Source organism: Dipteris shenzhenensis, chromosome 14 (genome assembly GCF_047967505.1).
Source record: "Dipteris shenzhenensis isolate YYH24624 ecotype China chromosome 14, Dip_SZ_1.0, whole genome shotgun sequence".
NCBI classification, from domain to species: domain Eukaryota; kingdom Viridiplantae; phylum Streptophyta; class Polypodiopsida; order Gleicheniales; family Dipteridaceae; genus Dipteris; species Dipteris shenzhenensis.
The window spans coordinates 42,681,337-42,699,407 of NC_141609.1; the positions used below are offsets into that span (position 1 = coordinate 42,681,337).

Below are 18,071 nucleotides of genomic sequence, written 5' to 3' on the forward strand. Positions count from 1 at the left end.
GAATTTACTCATGGGCATATGGTACACATTGATGAATGGCAGACATCAATCATGTCACTGTGCAGCCACTCACGCCTCGCCATGTCATCTCTGTCATGCGAAATAGACCAGACACATAGGCTGTCTACATGGAGCAAACAATTGCCCACATAGCGCCACCTCAATGCCCATGCGGCCAGACACAATCACACATATTTTGCAGAGGCATAGTTCTCGCAGAGAGTAGACCCACCGCGTAGCACAATCTTGTGACACATCATCACGCAAACCACATCGATCCACACCACATCACTCGATCATGCTGCCACGTCATTTGTCTGACGTGCACGGGACAATCCTACAGAGTCTAGTCCTGCTGCCACAGTCTGGCATGCATGCTATCGAAATCGTTTGCACGTATGACGTGGCCTATTGAATAATCTTGTCTTGCAAAAATAACTCCCGCCGCCAATAAGGTCGAAATTTACCTTGTCGAAAACTGGGCTTTACCCCCTCTCTTGAGCCCTCGACGGCCGAGAAAGGGCATGGGTCGCCCTTTTCTGGTACCTTTCCCGATGGCTTCCCGATCGGAAAAGGGTGACCCATGCCGTTTCCCTCGAACCTTTCCCTCCAACCATGCACAATCATACATTCTACATGGAGCCTTAGGAGATACTTTGAGAGGAGTGGAAAGCATTGTCTCTTCTGTAAAGGACAAGCATTTACCAATAGCAAGGAAAAGAGCAATGTTTGCAAGAATGGCAATGCAGCCAAGGTTTGTTCATGCCCTTGATTCCATGCACACCATTCATTCCCCCCCTTCTACTCCATGCTTCTTGCTTCATCACCATCGCCATCCTCCCCAGTTTGAATCGTCTCTTTTACCCTCCATGCCTTCCATTAGCTATCCCTTCTCAGCCTTCCATAAGCCCAGACCCAAACCCCCTCTCGCCCAGCATCTCAGCATGGAGCAGCCTCAGCACCCAGTTGCCGTCTCTGGGCACCCTCCCAGGGTCGATCGAGTGGGTCGTTTCGTGAATGCGTCGGTGAGTTGGGTCTTTTGTTTTCGGACGGAGACACTGGTTTCTTGGGAAAAGAAAAAAGATACAAAGCGCATCTTGCGTTATTTGCTTAGAGCACTGAGTTTTATGCGTTAAAACGATAATCATCTTATCCACAAGCGTTTGATTTATCCTTCCCCCCGTAGCTGACCAGGAAGGATTTGGAATGCTGGATTTAGTCCTACAGAGCTTCTCTCGATGGTCATTTAATGGATAGCTCTTCTATCGTACTGCAAATGTATCGTAGATGCCGTTCTACCTATGATACTACCTTGCTGCATCCCCGGTTAGTTGGGCATCTATGTGGCCCCCGTTGATTTTCACTGTGCGGCTCAATACTTACTAAATGAAATTCAAGGTGTAGATTTCTTTCGAGGTCAAGCCTCTTTGACTTTATAGAAAGATCTTGACCTCTAGTGTGTTGAACCTTGCTGAGTATTGTGCTACCTTCACTTTAATACTTAAATTTGGAACTTGCTAACTAAAGTGCAGCGCCTTTAGTTAAATGTTGTCTGTCGTCTTTAGTTAAATGCTGCCGTTGTGCTGCATACTGTACGTACTTAAGGGATTGATGCATATTCTATCGTTTGTTGGATTTCTCTCTGTCTGAAATTTGTTTTTGTACGATCTCAGTTACTTAGTGGAAGAGTTTTGCAAGTATATTTGAAGAGAGAGAGACTTCCACGAGAGCTTGGTAGCTAATGGGACTATACTTATACTAGCTTGGTTGCAGCTTCAGCACTAACCTTGACTTACAATGTATAGAAACTCGTAATTACATGAGATTATTTAAAATGAGGGCTTGCAGCAGTAGCATGGATGACAAACTCTTGGCATGCTCATGATGATATACATGAGCCGTAATGTTTTTCAGCGAGCTCTTTTTTGATTTTCAAGCTAAATGGATGGTAGGGGTAACCTGTGAGAGCCCATGAAAGGTGGTAGCAAGTTTTGTAAGCATTTTAAATTTTTGTCCAGACAAATCCAATGCAGTAGTTGGGTTTTTGAACCTGAATGCGCTTCGCTTAATTAGTTAACTAGGCATATTGCAGTCCAGCAAAGTATAGAGACACTATTGATACCGGACCTGACTACTTTGACAATTACGTCCATGTTCACAGCACAATCGTTCTTACATTTTATTAAGCTCTTTATTTTCCATGTTTGCAGAGCAGATGGATAGTGGTAGCAATTGTCATTGCTGTGGTGGCATGGAGACATGATAACCAAGTGGTATGGGCCGTCACAGGTGGCATTCTGAATGCTGGAAATTCGAAGGTTCTTAAAAAAGTTTTCAATCAGGAACGTCCAACTACAGCGTTGGGTTTGAAGGCTGATCCTGGAATGCCATCATCTCATGCACAGTCGTTGGGATACTTGGGTCTCTATGCTGCTATTGCCTGTAGGTGTCCTTCATTACCTGTCACGATTATCTTTGAGAGAAGTGAAAAAGTTGTCATTGCTGAGGGTAATAACAGGTTCTGTGAAAGTACATAATGAATTCTTCCTGCACTTAAGTAATGCATCATGCACACGTTAAGGCACATTACAATTTGACCTTTCTGACATGCATATTATATATTTGTGTGCTAGTTTATGACGTCATGTTCAACTGGACCTTGCTTCAGTGATCTTGTCGCAGGGTGTGCACATTTTAATCGTTGCTGCTGCCATCCTGATCCTTCTTTGCGCAGCCTATTTGGTATGCTTCCAATTGTTCTTTTCTCAGCATTTAGATAATGTTTTTGTTTAAGGCAGGGTAAGTTCTTTGGTAGAAAACAATATAGAAAGTGTACATGAACAGTGCAATGCATAGATAGTCATTCACTATAATATGATGCTATCAACTAAAACTATAATAAATAATTCCTGTATGCCTCCAGTGGAAAAATCTTATTCCGAGTTGCACTGAGCAATCTGTGTAGACCTTCAAGTTCAATAAATCTAGCATTGCTTAACGACACGCTACTATCCATCTTATCTTCGTGAACAAAGTATCAGTGTGTTGTATGCCATGACAGCCAATCTGCACAATTAATGGAAACTGAAATTCTAGAAGGTCTCTAGAAAGAGAGTCAAAATCTTTTGAGAAGTTTATGAAGCAGCAAGAAACCTTTTTGTTGAGTTGAGCTTCCGCTACAATAGGCTAAACATAGATGTAAATCGCAGCTGCATACAAAACAGCTCGCCCCTTTCTCTCTGCGGTACTGTATGATGAGATTAACCAACAGCCTTGTCTGCTATCATTGCCAAAACCTGTATTCTCTCATTTAGCTCTTCTATCATTCTGCTTTGACTGAGTATCATGCTACAAAACCCCATGAGAATCTTTGCAGTGTTTAGATCAACTCTATTGAAGCAGCACATCATGCTACAAGCAGACATTTATAGAGAAATGTTTGAATATGGAAGAATTTTAAAGTCTAAATTCGAATCAAACAAGAGTAGAGTTATTAAGGGGTCACATGCCTTCCATACCATTCTCAGTCCTCATCCATACATTCTCTCCACACTTGAGTTTTCTCAGATGATTGTCAACTCTCATGAATCAAGGTCATGTGCACTCACCTTTTTGTCCCTCCTTAATCATGTTAGAATAGAAGGCTAGATTTCCCCGCTTGTAAGCCCCGAAATAAGGAGAGCATGGGGGAGTGACACCTCCGAAGAGATATGGGGAAGGATGAGGAATGAAGAGGCGGCCACATTGGCAACATAAGGCTGCCATGCGGTCAGCAAACAGTTGTCCTGCTTGTTGGATGGATACCCACCCATGATTTTGTGGGGAATTTTTATCCTCATGAAGCAGGTACAGGACGAGCTCCATGAGATTTCAGGGTCTGGGCAGATGGAATTGAAAGATCATTCTAATCACATGTTCTCTTCTGCCTGGTGGCCATGGGATGGTGAGGTGTTAATAAAGGATATTCAAGCCATATGGGAGACAGCATTGGGTACAAAGAGAGATTTGATGAATGAACATGATCAGCAGAGGCCTTATGATGAAATTTGAGTTTTCCCTGATGATGCAAGAGCTGGACTGAAAATGGAGCCTTAGATGAAGCAACAGTGAGGGTGGAGTCAACTGATCTAGTTCAGTCCATGAAATATACTCATGTTACATTATATAATTTTGGGAAAGGGGTGAGCGCCTTCGAGGCTGACAACACAACTTGTGTAGACTGTTGAACTACTTGTGGGGACTGTAGATGGGGTGACACCTTTGGTGTTCAAGAAGAGGATTTGGATTTGGCCTAAGTTTCCTTGGTGGATAGCCTATTAATAGTCTTCTATTGAAGGGTACCTCCATGTTGGGCTACGGGAGAGGCTCAATGTAGAGATGGGGGATCCCTTAAAGAAGACCCTTGCTGAGCTGCGGTGGAGGGGTTGGGGGAGTTTGGGAAAAGCATGAGCGAGGCTGAGTAAAAGGTTTGTTGAGATTGAGAGAGAGGGAGAGACATTAACTTCTCTATAAGGCCTATGAGACCAAAGGTGAGATATGTTATCCTCATACACCCCAAGAGGGGGAACTAGAGGTGTCTAGCACCCTCTACAGTGTGTAGAGTGAAGGAAAAAACTGACAAACAATACTGAAATTATATCTTGACTATTACACACCTGAGCTAATTCACTAGACTTGATTATCACGGGCGATGGCACTGGTTATTCCACCCAGCCTTACTCTCATGGATCGCAATTTCCAACAGATACGTATTTCGTTTTTCCTCATGCCTATCCACAAGACCCACAACTCCCTGGATGGTTCCCTCTTGCCACATGTCATCATTTTAGCCCTTTTTACTTGGTACACCTTTTACCCCTCTCTTGGGGCACAATTAAACCATTTGCCCCTTGGCATTATTACATATTTAGGTGCACCTAGGCCTTAGCACTCAGAACCACTTAGTCAATGCCATTTCACCCTCACCTAGGACCTTGGCAGTTACTTCTCTTGACCATTTTATTTACGCACTTTAAATATTACAAAAGTCGGTCATCTAAGAGAAAATGCCCACCGATCTTTCCGAGGTCATGCTATCTCGGCTAGAGCATAACATTCCTTCCCTCTTCAAGCATCAGCGTCCTCGATGATGAAATCTGGGAACACTCTCCGTAACTGGTATACGGATTCCCAGGTAGCTTCCGATAGAGGCTGACCATGCCATGCAACCAACATCGTGGGTACCTTCCGATTTCGTATTTGCATTGTTCCTCGGTCCAGGATTCTTGTTGGTTTGCGTCTTGCATTATCCTCTATCTCCTGAAACAAAACCACACCGTCGATTAGTGAGTCACCAATATGCAAAAATTTCTTTAAACGAGAAACATGAAACACTGGGTGCACCTTACACCCCGGTGGTAATTCTAATTTATAGGCTACCTTGCCTATTCTTTTCAGAATTAACCACGGCCCACAATATCGAGGTGATAACTTAGCACACACTCCTGAAGTCAAGTGTGAAGGAACTCTGAGAAAAACTTTTTCTCCTTCCTTAAATACTCTTATAGATCGGTTTTCATCCGCATACACCTTGGCTCTATCCATAGCTTGGCGGATATTAGCTCTCGCAAGTGCTAGCATCTCCCGCATCTGAACCACAAAGTTCGCGTCACTAGGCACTTTCTGAGGTACTCCAACTATAGTTGGATTTGCTGGTCTATAACCATAGTTCAGCTCAAACGGACTGAACCCTGTAGAGAAATGTTTTATGTCATTGTAGGCAAACTCCAACAATGGCAACCACTTGTCCCATGTATGTTGCCTCAATGATACATATGCCCTCAGCATATCCTCTAAAGTCTGGTTGACTCTCTCCGTCTGACCATCCATCTCAAGATGATCCCCACTACTCATTCCCAACTCAGTCCTTAGTGTCTCAAATACCGCTGTCCAAAAATGACCGGTAAATTTGACATCTTTGTCTGACACTATGGATCTCGGCAATCCATGCAGACAAAATATATGTCTAATAAACAAATCCGCCACTTGCGGGGCACTAACAGACTCCCTAGTCGGAATGAAGTGAGCCATCTTGGTTAGACGATCAACCACCACAAGGATAGAATCATATCCTCCTTGTGTCGTAGGCAGCCCTACAATAAAGTCCATGGAAATGCTCTCCCACTTACCTAGTGGTATCTCCAAGGGCTGTAAAACTCTGGGTGACTTCACTTGCTCGGCCTTGCTTACCTGACACGAGAAACACCGTGTCACATATTCATGAATATGCTTTTTCATCTTTGGCCAAAAGAAATCTCGCTTCACGAGATCATATGTCTTCTCGACTCCTGGATGTCCCGCACACGGGTTATCATGGCACTGTCGAATGACTCTCTGCCTGAGATCATTCTGACTAGTTACTACGACCTTGCCATTTCTTTCTAGCATACCATCCCTTATGGTATATCTTGCATATGTTTGGCCTTTTTTGGATGCCAGGTCATCCTTTTCATTTTTCCCGGGTTTTAACACATGAGCCTTAGGCCATAAGCTCTGGACAAACTCGTCCACCTTTTGAGTTTCTTTAATCTCGGTCATTAGAGCACTCCCTAATACCGTGAAACTCAGGTTATGCATAATGCGAGACAACGCATCAGCCACCTTATTATCCTTTCCTCTTCGGTACCGAATCGTCAAATTAAACTCCTGCATGAGCTCTGCCCACCTAGCTTGGCGGCCCCTCAAGTCAGGTTGTTTACTAAAATGTTCAGAGTATCATGATCCACATCCACATAAAACTCTGAACCATATAAATAATGCCTCCATGTTTTCAAAGCATGGATAACTACATACAACTCTAATTCATGAGTTGGCCAATTCCTTTGAGAGGGAGAAAGCTTCTTGCTTTCAAAGGTTACTGGCCTTCCCTCTTGAAGGAGAACTGCTCCTACCGCAATGCCACTTGCATCGGTTTCTAGGAACAACGGTTTTTGGGGATCAACTATTTTTAACACCGGTCCTGAGACCACAGCTTGTTTTATGGTGTTAAAACTTTCTTGTTGATTCGGTCCCCAAATAAAAGGTACTTTATCTGAGGTCAGATCAGTCAATGGCGATACTATTCCGGAATATCCTTTGATATGCCTTCTGTAAAACTGGACAAATCCCAAGAATGATCGCAACGCGGTCAGACTCTGAGGGATTGGCCAAGTTAGTATTGCCGCCACTTTCTTCGGATCCATTTCTACCCCCTGTGGAGTAATTATGAATCCTAAATATTCAAGCCTAACCATACACAGTATAGTTTTCTTTTTATTTACATAAAGACTGGCTTTCCTCAAAGTATTGAACACTATTCTTAAGTGTTCACGATGCTCAGTAATACTTTTACTGAATATCAAGATATCGTCAATAAATGTACTACGAACTTTCCGATATACGGACGTAGTAAATCGTTCATAAGCATGACGAAGGTCGCTGGAGCATTGGTAAGTCCAAAGGGCATTACCAAAAACTCATAATGACCAAACCTACTTCTGAAAGCGGTTTTATGCACATCCTCGGCTCTAATCTAGATCTGATGGTAGCCACACTTAAGATCTATCTTGCTGAAAATCATGGCTCCATGTAATGCATCTAGCAAATCATCAATCCGAGCCATCGGATACCTGTGCTTAACAGTGATATTATTCAATGCTCTGTAATCTATACAGAGGCGAAACGTATCATCCTTTTTCTTCTTTAATATCACTGGCGAAGCAAAAGGTGAGAAACTTGGTTGAATCTGCCCCAACTTGAGGTATTCTTCCAGTTGTCTACGCACCTCCACCTCTTCGGTAAAACTCATTCTATAGGGCGGCCTATTTACAGGTTCTGCCCTCGGGATCAGTTCAATCTTATGCTAAACTTTCCGCTCTGGAGGTAACCCATAAGGTAGTTCATCCCTAAAACATTCAGAGAACTTCTCTGATATTTCTTTAGCCAACTCGGCCATCTTCCCATCTTGGGTAGCCTCAGTGCTAGTCGATGCATCATCAATCGACTCTACCGATGCTATACACAGACAGAGAAACTCTTTCGGAGTCCTCCGAATTTCCATGGCTGAAATCAGTGGTCCTCGAGGTAAATCCTTTTCTCCTTGCAAAACATATTCTACCCCGTTCATCTTGAACTGGTAAATATGCTTTTTCCAATCAATGGCTGGATTTTTCCAAAAATGCCAAGCCATGCCTAGGGCTATATTTGCGTGAGCAAGTCTGGTCAATTCAAAGTCCAGCTTCTCAACATAGTCCTGAATTCGAAGTTCCAACTGGGTAACCCTTTGGTCCCATACTTCAGTTGAACTTCCATCCGCCATCCTGACCGTATAAGCATAGTTAGACGGACTGGTTTTCAACTTCAGCCTCTTAATAAGCTTCGAGTTGATTACATTGTGTGTTGACGCTGAGTCAAACAACACAATCACATCATGACTGGCTACTTGCCCTTTCATTTTAATCAACTCGGGCTCATCGAAAACCGTATACCCCGTTGCTGCGGGCTTTGAAAGGATGTTATCAGGTGCACCGCTTACTAACTTAGTAACAGACACGCTTAACAACACAGATACTAATCTCTGAGAAGGTCCCGCCAATTGCATCTGCATATGTTCCGCATTGGGACTCTCCTGCATTTCCGCGTCGCATTCATATATTATCATATTAGCCGGTCTTTATTCAGTGGACAATCTTTCCATTGATGTCGCTGAAGGCAGCCGAAGCACAATCCTTCTTTTCTAGCTTTCTCTTTTTGTTCAGGGGTCAACGAGGACTTTGACCAAGCTCGGGTTGCCATTGGAGTTATTTTCCTTTTCACCCCAACGGTGGTACTTGTTTTTGCTGGTCCCTCAACCGGCTTCACCTGCTTGGTTTGGCCACTTGGCTGCGAGACACTTGCCTTTGAAGTCCATTTCCTCTGAAATCCCCCTTTTCTCGGGTACTCATACTGAGTTCCTGCCTGCACAAATCCACTAGATCTGCCTCTGGCATCCTCATAGTTCAGGGCTACTGCAATAGATTCATCTAATGTAGTCACATATTTAACCCGAACTTCCATTTTAATTTTGTCATTCAGTCCATAGATATAGTCTTTTAACTGAACTGACATAGGGAGAGGGTCTGTTATTTTCATGACACATTCCCTGAATTTGTCAGTGTACTTTGCCACCGACAGACTCCTCTGACGAAGATTTCTATAAGCATCCCAAGCTCGGGACTCTTCATCAGGTGGAAGAAAGTGTTTCTTAAATTCAGCTTTAAACCCTTCCCAGGTGGTAGGAGCAACTTGATCCTTCTGCTGCTTTATCCACCATCTATCCGCTGCCTCAATAAACAGGTGAGTGGCCTCACGGATTTTCTTTAGATCAGATCTGATTTCACAAATGGCAAAGGCTTCTTCCCACTTGTGTAACCAAACCTCGATCACATCAGAACTGCGCTCGGTCATCCGACCAGCGTACTTCTCTGGTCTATAGTTAGCAATATTAGGCACCTTGACCCTCGCACGCTCTGATGAATGTATACTGGGCTCTGGCTCTGCTGGAGCTTTGCCCTTATCAATTCTAGATGGTCTAGCCGACAAGGCTTGCACCATCTCCCTAATCTCATTCTGACCAGCATTCACTTGAAGCTGCTGGTTCATAATTTGCTGTAAAGCATCTTCTAATACCGAAATCCTATTGACCAGAGTAGGTGTTGTGTGATGGGACATTTGTTGTGTAGACCGTGCTCTAGACTCACTAGGATTCACTCTAGAATTTTGTCCCTCTGCCTCCATAGTTTCACAAGGGAAAATAGAATTTTTTTTTTTCTTCAGATTCCCCTTTTGTTATGCAGGAAAAATAAACGACAGCCTCTGCTGTACAGAACAAATCGACTGCAACTCAAAATTTGTATAGAGGAGAAAAAAGTGCTCCCTGGAAGCTCCACGCAGACTGAGTATGCGCGTTTCGCTCTGAGACAAGTTCGAGGGAAAAAATTGATATTTTGTGTGCCTCTTGCTTCCTTATTTTCCCTGTGTGCAAATCTGTCACGTCAACAGCACACTGCCAACTGCGCTCAGAATTAAACTTGTAAACATATGGCCTGCAACTGCGACTTTGTTCTGGCCCTTCCAATTCGTCACGGTAGCTATGATACGCAGGTCATCGCCCCGCTCCGCCTTCACTTGACTCCATGCAGTCGCCCGTCGGTGCTCCACCAGGGAGGTCTAGGCCTGGAATTTTGTTGACTGACCGAATCCCCGTAGGCTTAGTTTCCGGCATAACCACTACCCCGCAAGGCCCGTCCGTAGAGGGTGCGCCACGCTATCGCAGCACGTCAGCCAGCCTGCTCTCAGCCACCACGAAGGTTCCCGCACATTGAATTCAACCGCCACGGACGTCTTCGTCACGGCCAACGATCCTCCCATCCATCGCACGTCACGAACAGCCGTATTCCTTCTTCCACGCCTGCTGTCCGTTCGTAGGTTTTGTCACAGCCTTGGATTATCTTCTGCCTCACCCTCGCTGTCCAAATTCTGAATCACGGCCAGCTGCTCGTCGAACAACGCTCCACCCTGCGTCACCTCTGCGCTCCAAGCCTTTCTTCCGTCACCCAGATCGTCTCTCTTCCCTTGCGCTCTGATACCAAATATTACACACCTGAGCTAATTCACTAGACTTGATTATCACGGGCGATGGCACTGGTTATTCCACCCCATGGATCGCAATTTCCAACAGATACGTATTTCGTTTTTCCTCATGCCTATCCACAAGACCCAGAACTCCCTAGATGGTTTCCTCTTGCCACATGTCATCATTTTAGCCCTTTTTACTTGGTACACCTTTTACCCCTCTCTTGGGGCACAATTAAACCATTTGCCCCTTGGCATTATTACATATTTAGGTGCACCTAGGCCTTAGCACTCAGAACCACCTAGTCAATGCCATTTCACCCTCACCTAGGACCTTGGCAGTTACTTCTCTTGACCATTTTATTTACGCACATTAAATATTACAAAAGTCGGTCATCTAAGAGAAAATGCCCACCGATCTTTCCGAGGTCATGCTATCTCGGCTAGAGCATAACATTGACAATGGATAATGCAAAGGAGCTGGGATTATCTAGATAGTAGGTGGGTGGACTCTGTTTGGATTGGGACTTTGGGGCCCTGATATCCCTGAAACATAACCTAGATCTGCATCCACGACATCTGATTTACTGTGTTGGACGCTGTGAAGCAGTCTGGCAATGTGAAGTCGTTTGATGTGAGGTGGATGGACCTGACCATTTGCATGGGCCAGGCTAGGTTCCTAGTAGAAGTTTGATGTCTTTATAGCATTTTCAAGGTCTATCTATGTTGTCCCCCTGCTGGGTCTTGCTGGGGACAGCCTGCAAAGCTGTGAGGAAGGTACCTTGAATGGGGTGTCTGATTGTTGACCCTGTATTTGTCCTAATATTGGTCTGGGGTGTATGGATGTCAGGATCAAGGTCATGTGATGTGTGGGCGGGATCCTCTCTTGTGAAGTAGTTTGTGATCCGATGCTGTAACTAGTTTGTGATCTGGTGTTCAGAGAGAGAGAGAGAGAGAGAGAGAGAGAGAGAGAGAGAGAGAGAGAGAACCTGTCACTCAAAACCTTCGAAAATTCAGGATAGCCTTATTCTTTTCAAGCTCTCACTCTTTCTCTCCCTCTCTCTCTGCAAGTCATTAGGGCCCAGGACAACTTGTCGGGGACCCCCTGAAGGTTTTTATGCATTCAATGAAAACTGAGTACAAAGTTCAGCTCATGCTTGAGAAACATACGTGAATCTTTTTTTTACAAAGAGCTCACAAGCTCAAACTCTCTTGGCAACAAGCCACTGGTCTAAAATCTAAACTATCTCTAATTACTTGCCTCAAATGGCAAAACTCTAGGGTCTTCGTAGCCCTTGGTCACATACCCACTGAGCTCCATAGCGCTCGGGCAATCAACCCCTCTTAGAACCTGCAACCATTAATTAAAGTGCACATAGCCATGACACCCATTAATCGTTAGCGCTTTTGCATGCAAATAAATTCTAGACTCCTAGTCTCTGTGGGCGTCCCCCACCAAGCAAACATGTGCACATAAAATAACTAATTTAGTGGTCGAAGCCAACCCTTCTAGCCGTAATTAAGGACTTAGACCAGGGGTCAAGGCGCCTTAATTAATGCTAGAACTCTCCGACCGGAGTCGGTGATGATCTAGGTTGACTGGAGTCAGCTTGCTTTGGCCAAAGCCAAGTCTTGTTGACCGAAGTCAACTCTTTTTGACCGGCTGTTCAACTACATCGTTTGATCTTACATGGGTGCAGAAGCCGCAACAGCTAATCTTATTCTCACAACAAAATTTCTAAATTTGTATGATTGGACTTATTCTAGTCTTACAAAGGTATATCTTTCTGACCGGAGTCAGAGGTTCTTTGGTTAACCGCAGTTAACCCTCTTGGCTTACACCAAGTTTTCCTAACCATGGTTAAGTATACTTAACCAGGGTTAAGTATCTTTGACCGAAGTCAATACTTTGACCAATAAAAGATAACTTTTTGAACATAATTAAATAAACGAGAGACTCTTGATCAAATAAATGGTCAATTAAAACTCTGACTCTGGAGTATTTACAAGTTGGTGAGAGAGAGAAGAAGAAGAAGAAGAATGTATTACCGTCCTCTGGGGGCCGAGAAACCGACCCATGGGACCCATGAAAATTACAATACAAGTGTCTCCCTTCTTTTATGGAAGGGGTAGGAAAACAACTATTCTGAAATACATTGAGTAATACAACATTCCCGATATTGAAGAATCTTGGCAATAAAATTGCCCAGAGTGGCTATATGGGTATGTGAAAGCAAGCTTGCGAGGGTGTCGTGTTCCTTTGTAATGTTGTTAAAGTCCCTCCTTATGCATGCATATCGTGGGCATGTAAGGAGGACATGTGCCTCTGTCTCTACTTGTTCTTGGTCACATAACTTGCAAAATCTTTGTTCCCTTGAGACATCTCCCCAAGCACCTTTCTCTACCTCCAAAGTGTGTGATCGGGTGCGGATGAGTGCAATACTTCTTCTTGCATTTGCAGGTATGGGTATAGTTATGTACTTTTGTGCATTATCTTCCTCCTTGGAGTAGGTGTCCCAATAAATGGGATTGATATGTGTACAATAGTACTCATACTTAGCCCTTTTCTCAGCTGATTGCCATTTTTGTTGCAATATTCCCAACAAAGCTTTATGAAATGCCTTCTCATCCATTTCCCCGGATGACATCTCAAGGTAGGATGTTACTCTCCATCTTTGGAACCATCTTTGAATGTCTTGCCACCAACCAGATGATAACATCTTGCTTTTGTTTGTCTTTTGAGGCCTTTTACTTGCTTCCCATGCTTTCATTGGTAATCTCTGCCACCCCATGTTCTTGACCTTCTTCACATATTTGAAAACCCTTCGTAGTGCTCTCAGTTCAATGGGCCTTGTACCAGTCTCAATAAGCATGATTGAGTACGGTGTAGTAATTTTGACTCCTAGATGCCGTCTTAGAAATGATTTCTGTATTTTTTCAATATCATTCCATTTTGATGCTGAGATGCTTCCTCCCCATACTTCTACTGCATATAGCACTGTTTGCACCACATATGCATCAAATAGAATCCGTTTGATGCTCCATCTCTTAGTGTCACTATTTCTGCAGTCATTTTCAAAATGATAATACTTTCCCCACCCAGCATCTATCCTTCTATGGACACAATCATTCCATCTATGATTTGCTGGCACATCTATTCCCAAGTATTTGAATGTGTTTACCCTCTCAATTTCCTGCTCATTGAACATAATACTTGGGGTGTTTGCAGGCTGCTTTGTTTTTACTATCATCATTTTAGTTTTGGTGGCATTTACCATGAGTCCACTCTCTGCACAGAGCTTGTGTAGAATGGGCATCATCCTCTGCATACTTTCTGCTGTGTATGAGAAAAAGACAACATCATCTGCATATAACAACAGTAGTACGGTGTATGCACATATTTCAGGGCCCTCTAGCTGCTGCTCTTGCATCATTTCTTTGACCAACTCCTCCAATCTGTCAATACATAGTCCAAATAATGTTGGTGACAAAGGGCAACCCTGTTTAACCCCCATATTACTGTGGAATGTATTTGACAATCCGTTTCTGCCTTTGAGTTGGCAAGTTACCCTCTCATACAATCTGAAAACTGCTGTTTTTAAGTGGTTTGGCACTCTTAATTGGTCCATTCTTTCCCCCAACTTGTTTCTAGGCACTGTGTCAAATGCCTTCTTGAAATCTATGAAGCAACAATAGAGAGGCTTTCCTTGCAACCGGCTCTCTTCCATTAGAACCCGTAGTGTGACCAAGTGATCCACAGTGCTATGGTTTCTTCGAAAACCAGCTTGTCCGATGGCCCTCTTACCATTTAGTTCTGCCCATATACTAAGTTCTGTCTCAATGATTGTGCCAAAGAGCTTGGCCATGGTGGATCCCACCATGATGGTTCTATAATTGGAAAGCTGGTTACGATCTCCACCTTTATATATTGGTTTTATCCAATTTTCTTGCCACTCTGGGGGGAAGCCATTGGCAATTGCATCATTAAGCAAAGAGACTAGGCATATTCGTGTGTAGTCCCCTGTCCATTTTAGTAGCTCAGCCTTTATATGCAATGTATCATCTGCTTTTCCATTGGCCATTTTCTTCAAGCCCTCATTCACATCGTCCAAAGAGAAAATATGTGGGCTATTGTAGTGAGCTATGTCTGTGAATATAGGTAAGGCATGTGGATGGGTGTAAAGTTGCTTGGCATATTGAAGCATTTCCTCATCTGTGAAGTCTCCCATGATTTCTTTTGATCTCCCTTTAGTTTGTCTCCATGTTCCTCTCGGGTTCTTAGCAAAATCAATGGCATCTTGCCACTCTTTGTCTAACTGATATTTCCTCTTTTTTCTCCGAGTAAGTGCATGGAAGTGCTTTTCAGCCTCTTTACGTTGCAAGTCATTTGGCATCTGTTTAATTTTCAGCCTGACTTTTATGCATTCACCATCAAACCATTTGTTTTGTGGTAAACCCTTTGTGCTTACTCTCTTGATCTTTTTCTGTCCCATGACTGTATGTGCAGCTGAGAGTAAAGCCTGTTTCATTTCACTCCAGTTCAGCCTGCAAACATTCTTAATAAGAGCATCAGTGGTGTCAGCATACTCCTCCCTCTTGTCTATGTCCATCCGAAAAGACCAATTCTTTGCTGCCTGGGCTGTAGTTTCTGCCGAATGAGGTATGTGCATTTTGAGATAAAGGGGGGTATGATCTGATTCTGGATATTTTGGGCCAATTATATAATCATGTACCAAATGTACTGCATCTAGTGAAATTAAGGCGTAGTCTATCACACTTGACCCTCCACTAGCTGGGAAACATGTTGGAACTTTTGTATGTGGAAAGAGGCCTGATCCATTCAGCACTATCATATTAAGCCCATTCACTAGGCTTGTCAATGCCTCTCCATGTGCATTTACTTCCTTGTCCTCCGAGTATCTCTGCCACTTGGGGTCTATCTCAATTTCTTTATCTTTGTCATATTCATGTCCTGTAAGTGACTGAAACTGGGTGTCCCCAATGCGTGCATTCATGTCTCCTAGAATCAATACTCTCCCCTTGGAATTAAATTCCACCAAATCTGAGCATAAGTCTCCGTATGGATCTGATGCATCTCTATCATATCGTTGATAGTATGTTGACCCCGAGTGCGGTATGTAGCATCCAACTATGAAAAATGGTAGGGGCTCTGCTTTCACCATGATCCAGATGAATCGTTTGTAAGGGTCATCTTTGCATATGCTAATACTATCTTGTAAGTGTTCTTTGTATAAGCATGCAACTCCTCCTTGCCCTCTTGTACCAGTGTGTGTTTGGCATATCGAATGTATTATGTATCCATTGATTGGAGGTAGTCTATGCGTATCCCTCTCCCATGTCTCTGCAAGAAAGACTACATCTGCATCCTCAAGCACATCATTAAGCCCTGCTCCCAGACTACATCTGCATCCTCAAGCACATCATTAAGCCCTGCTCCCTTCTGCCAGGGGAAACCTCTGCAGTTCCAAAACATTACTTTGAGTTCTTTCTGGGTCCCATGAGCCGCGTGTCCCTAGAGGGTGGTGTCCTCTTTTGCCTCTTGTCTCTTCTTGCGTGCTTCGTAGGACTGGCGTCTTTCTGCTTGTTGCTTGGGCGTTCTATCTTCAGTGATAAAGTAAGATGTTCCTCTTAAGTAGATCCTGCTGTCTGAGAGAGAGAGAGAGAGAGAGAGAGAGAGAGAGAGAGAGAGAGAGGCTCTTGTGGATTAGGTTGTTACCCGGTTTTCTGAGAAAGAAAGAAAGTTTATTAACGTCTATGAAAGACCAAATGTCTATGAGACTGAAAACAAACCCAAATACAATGAAAGCTAAGGGTGGGGCCATTAAAAGGGCACCCAAGCCCAAGGCTGGTGTCTGATATGAGAAAGTAAATACATCGTGCTGTTGCTGCGAAGGAGAGAAACCCAAAGCAAGGACAGAGAGGAAGATCCCTTGCCATTGGCTACCTGATCAAGTATCCATCCATCTGAGTGACAGGACCTGTGTATGCTGTCTGTAGGACTAACTCCACCGGGTGGCTGAGGATAGACAAGATGAGCTCATCCACAGCCCAAGGCTGGTGTCTGATATGAGAAAGTAAATACATCGTGCTGTTGCTGCGAAAGAGAGAAACCCAAAGCAAGGACAGAGAGGAAGATCCCTTGCCATTGGCTGAGAAAGTAAATACATCGTGCTGTTGCCGCGAAAGAGAGAAACCCAAAGCAAGGACAGAGAGGAAGATCCCTTGCCATTGGCTACCTGATCAAGTATCCATTCATCTGAGTGACAGGACCTGTGTATGCTGTCTGTAGGACCAACTCCATCGGGCGGCTGAGGATAGACAGGACAAGATGAGCTCATCCACAGAGAGAGAGAGAGAGAGAGAGAGAGAGAGAGAGAGAGAGAGTCATTCTTTTCTGGAGTAATAATATCCATAATTTCAAACACAGGCATGGCTGCGGATCTCTCAAGGATTACATACTCCTGCACAGGTGATAGTGGGAGCAGGCTTTGGTTGTGGCATGGCTGGTTTATGGATTGCATTATGGCATCTTTTTATTCAGGAGGCCGTGACTTCGTCTGTTGTAGTTCGTTACTCGCTTTACTGTGTTTTTAGTGTGGCTGTTATTTGCTTCGTGGGCTTAGAGTGTCGAAAATGGCTCTTGGGACATGCCTAGAGCTTCCCCCTGCATTCCCTGCTCTATTTTCTGGTCCGTCCTGCCAAACCTCAACCGCTTTTGAGCTCTGTAATATGAGTCATGCCAATTCTAACTTTCTCCTTGGCCAAAGAAGATCTAGTGACGAGTGAAGGTTTTCTGTTTCCACATTGAGTCGGAACCGCCTAAAATCATGTGCCTGCAAGCAGGTCTTCTATTTCATTTATACCCTGAGAAAGGACAAGCAGAGGAATAATATGAGTGAACAGACATTTTTTAGGCACTAGTTCACAGAACATTTTGTGAGAGCGAGGGCATTCTATTATATCACAAGCTATACAGCTTCTGCCATTGCATTCTTCAATGTTATTATTGCCTTGGATCTAGGCCAATTAAACATTGACGTGCCATAAATCAAACATTGCTATGCTCTATGAGAAGGGCAAGTGTAACTTCATATTTATTAAGTGAGTCGTGTTCTTTCTTGTTTCTGTTTTGGATCATTATTTCATGAAGCTCTCTTTTGTGTCTGTTCACGATCTTCTTCAAAACTTACAAGGAAAGCAAAAGCTTTCTAAGGTAAGATGGTAATTTACTCTTCTGTTTTGCAGTCTATTCCATGCTTATATAGGTGGACTGGCAAGTATTAAATAGATTAAACTCACACTTGTCATAGCTGTTGATGTCTTTTGTGGGCTTTATGGACTATCTTGCTTGTGGGAGGGTGTTTGGGCTGGCATTGCATGTCTTGTCGTGTTTCACCATGGGGTGCATGTACATGCATTGC

General features: G+C 43.7%; 1 protein-coding gene across 2 annotated transcripts; it reads left to right on the forward strand.

Annotated features, from left to right (window-relative positions):
- The first annotated feature begins 702 nt into the window (after positions 1-702).
- LOC147894659 (lipid phosphate phosphatase epsilon 2, chloroplastic-like) lies at positions 703-17,745 on the forward strand. Of its 2 annotated transcripts, none has more exons than XM_087385025.1 (4): positions 703-1,025; positions 2,211-2,442; positions 2,669-2,742; positions 17,078-17,745. In XM_087385025.1, exons 1-4 carry the CDS (start codon positions 726-728, stop codon positions 17,303-17,305), a joined length of 834 nt encoding a protein of 277 aa, XP_087241151.1. In that variant the 5' UTR covers positions 703-725; the 3' UTR covers positions 17,306-17,745. The 2 variants fall into 2 exon arrangements, with proteins under 2 accessions (XP_087241151.1, XP_087241152.1); XM_087385026.1 differs by having other exon boundaries at positions 2,216-2,442.
- Positions 17,746-18,071: the final 326 nt, after the last annotated feature.

Bases quoted from the DNA above. Each gene is read 5' to 3' on its own strand.
- LOC147894659 (XM_087385025.1), top strand. From the start codon at position 726: ATGTTTGCAAGAATGGCAATGCAGCCAAGGTTTGTTCATGCCCTTGAT. The intron at 1,026-2,210 runs GTGAGTTGGGTC...CCATGTTTGCAG, and splicing joins GTCGTTTCGTGAATGCGTCG to AGCAGATGGATAGTGGTAGC. The intron at 2,743-17,077 runs GTATGCTTCCAA...TTTCAAACACAG, and splicing joins TTCTTTGCGCAGCCTATTTG to GCATGGCTGCGGATCTCTCA.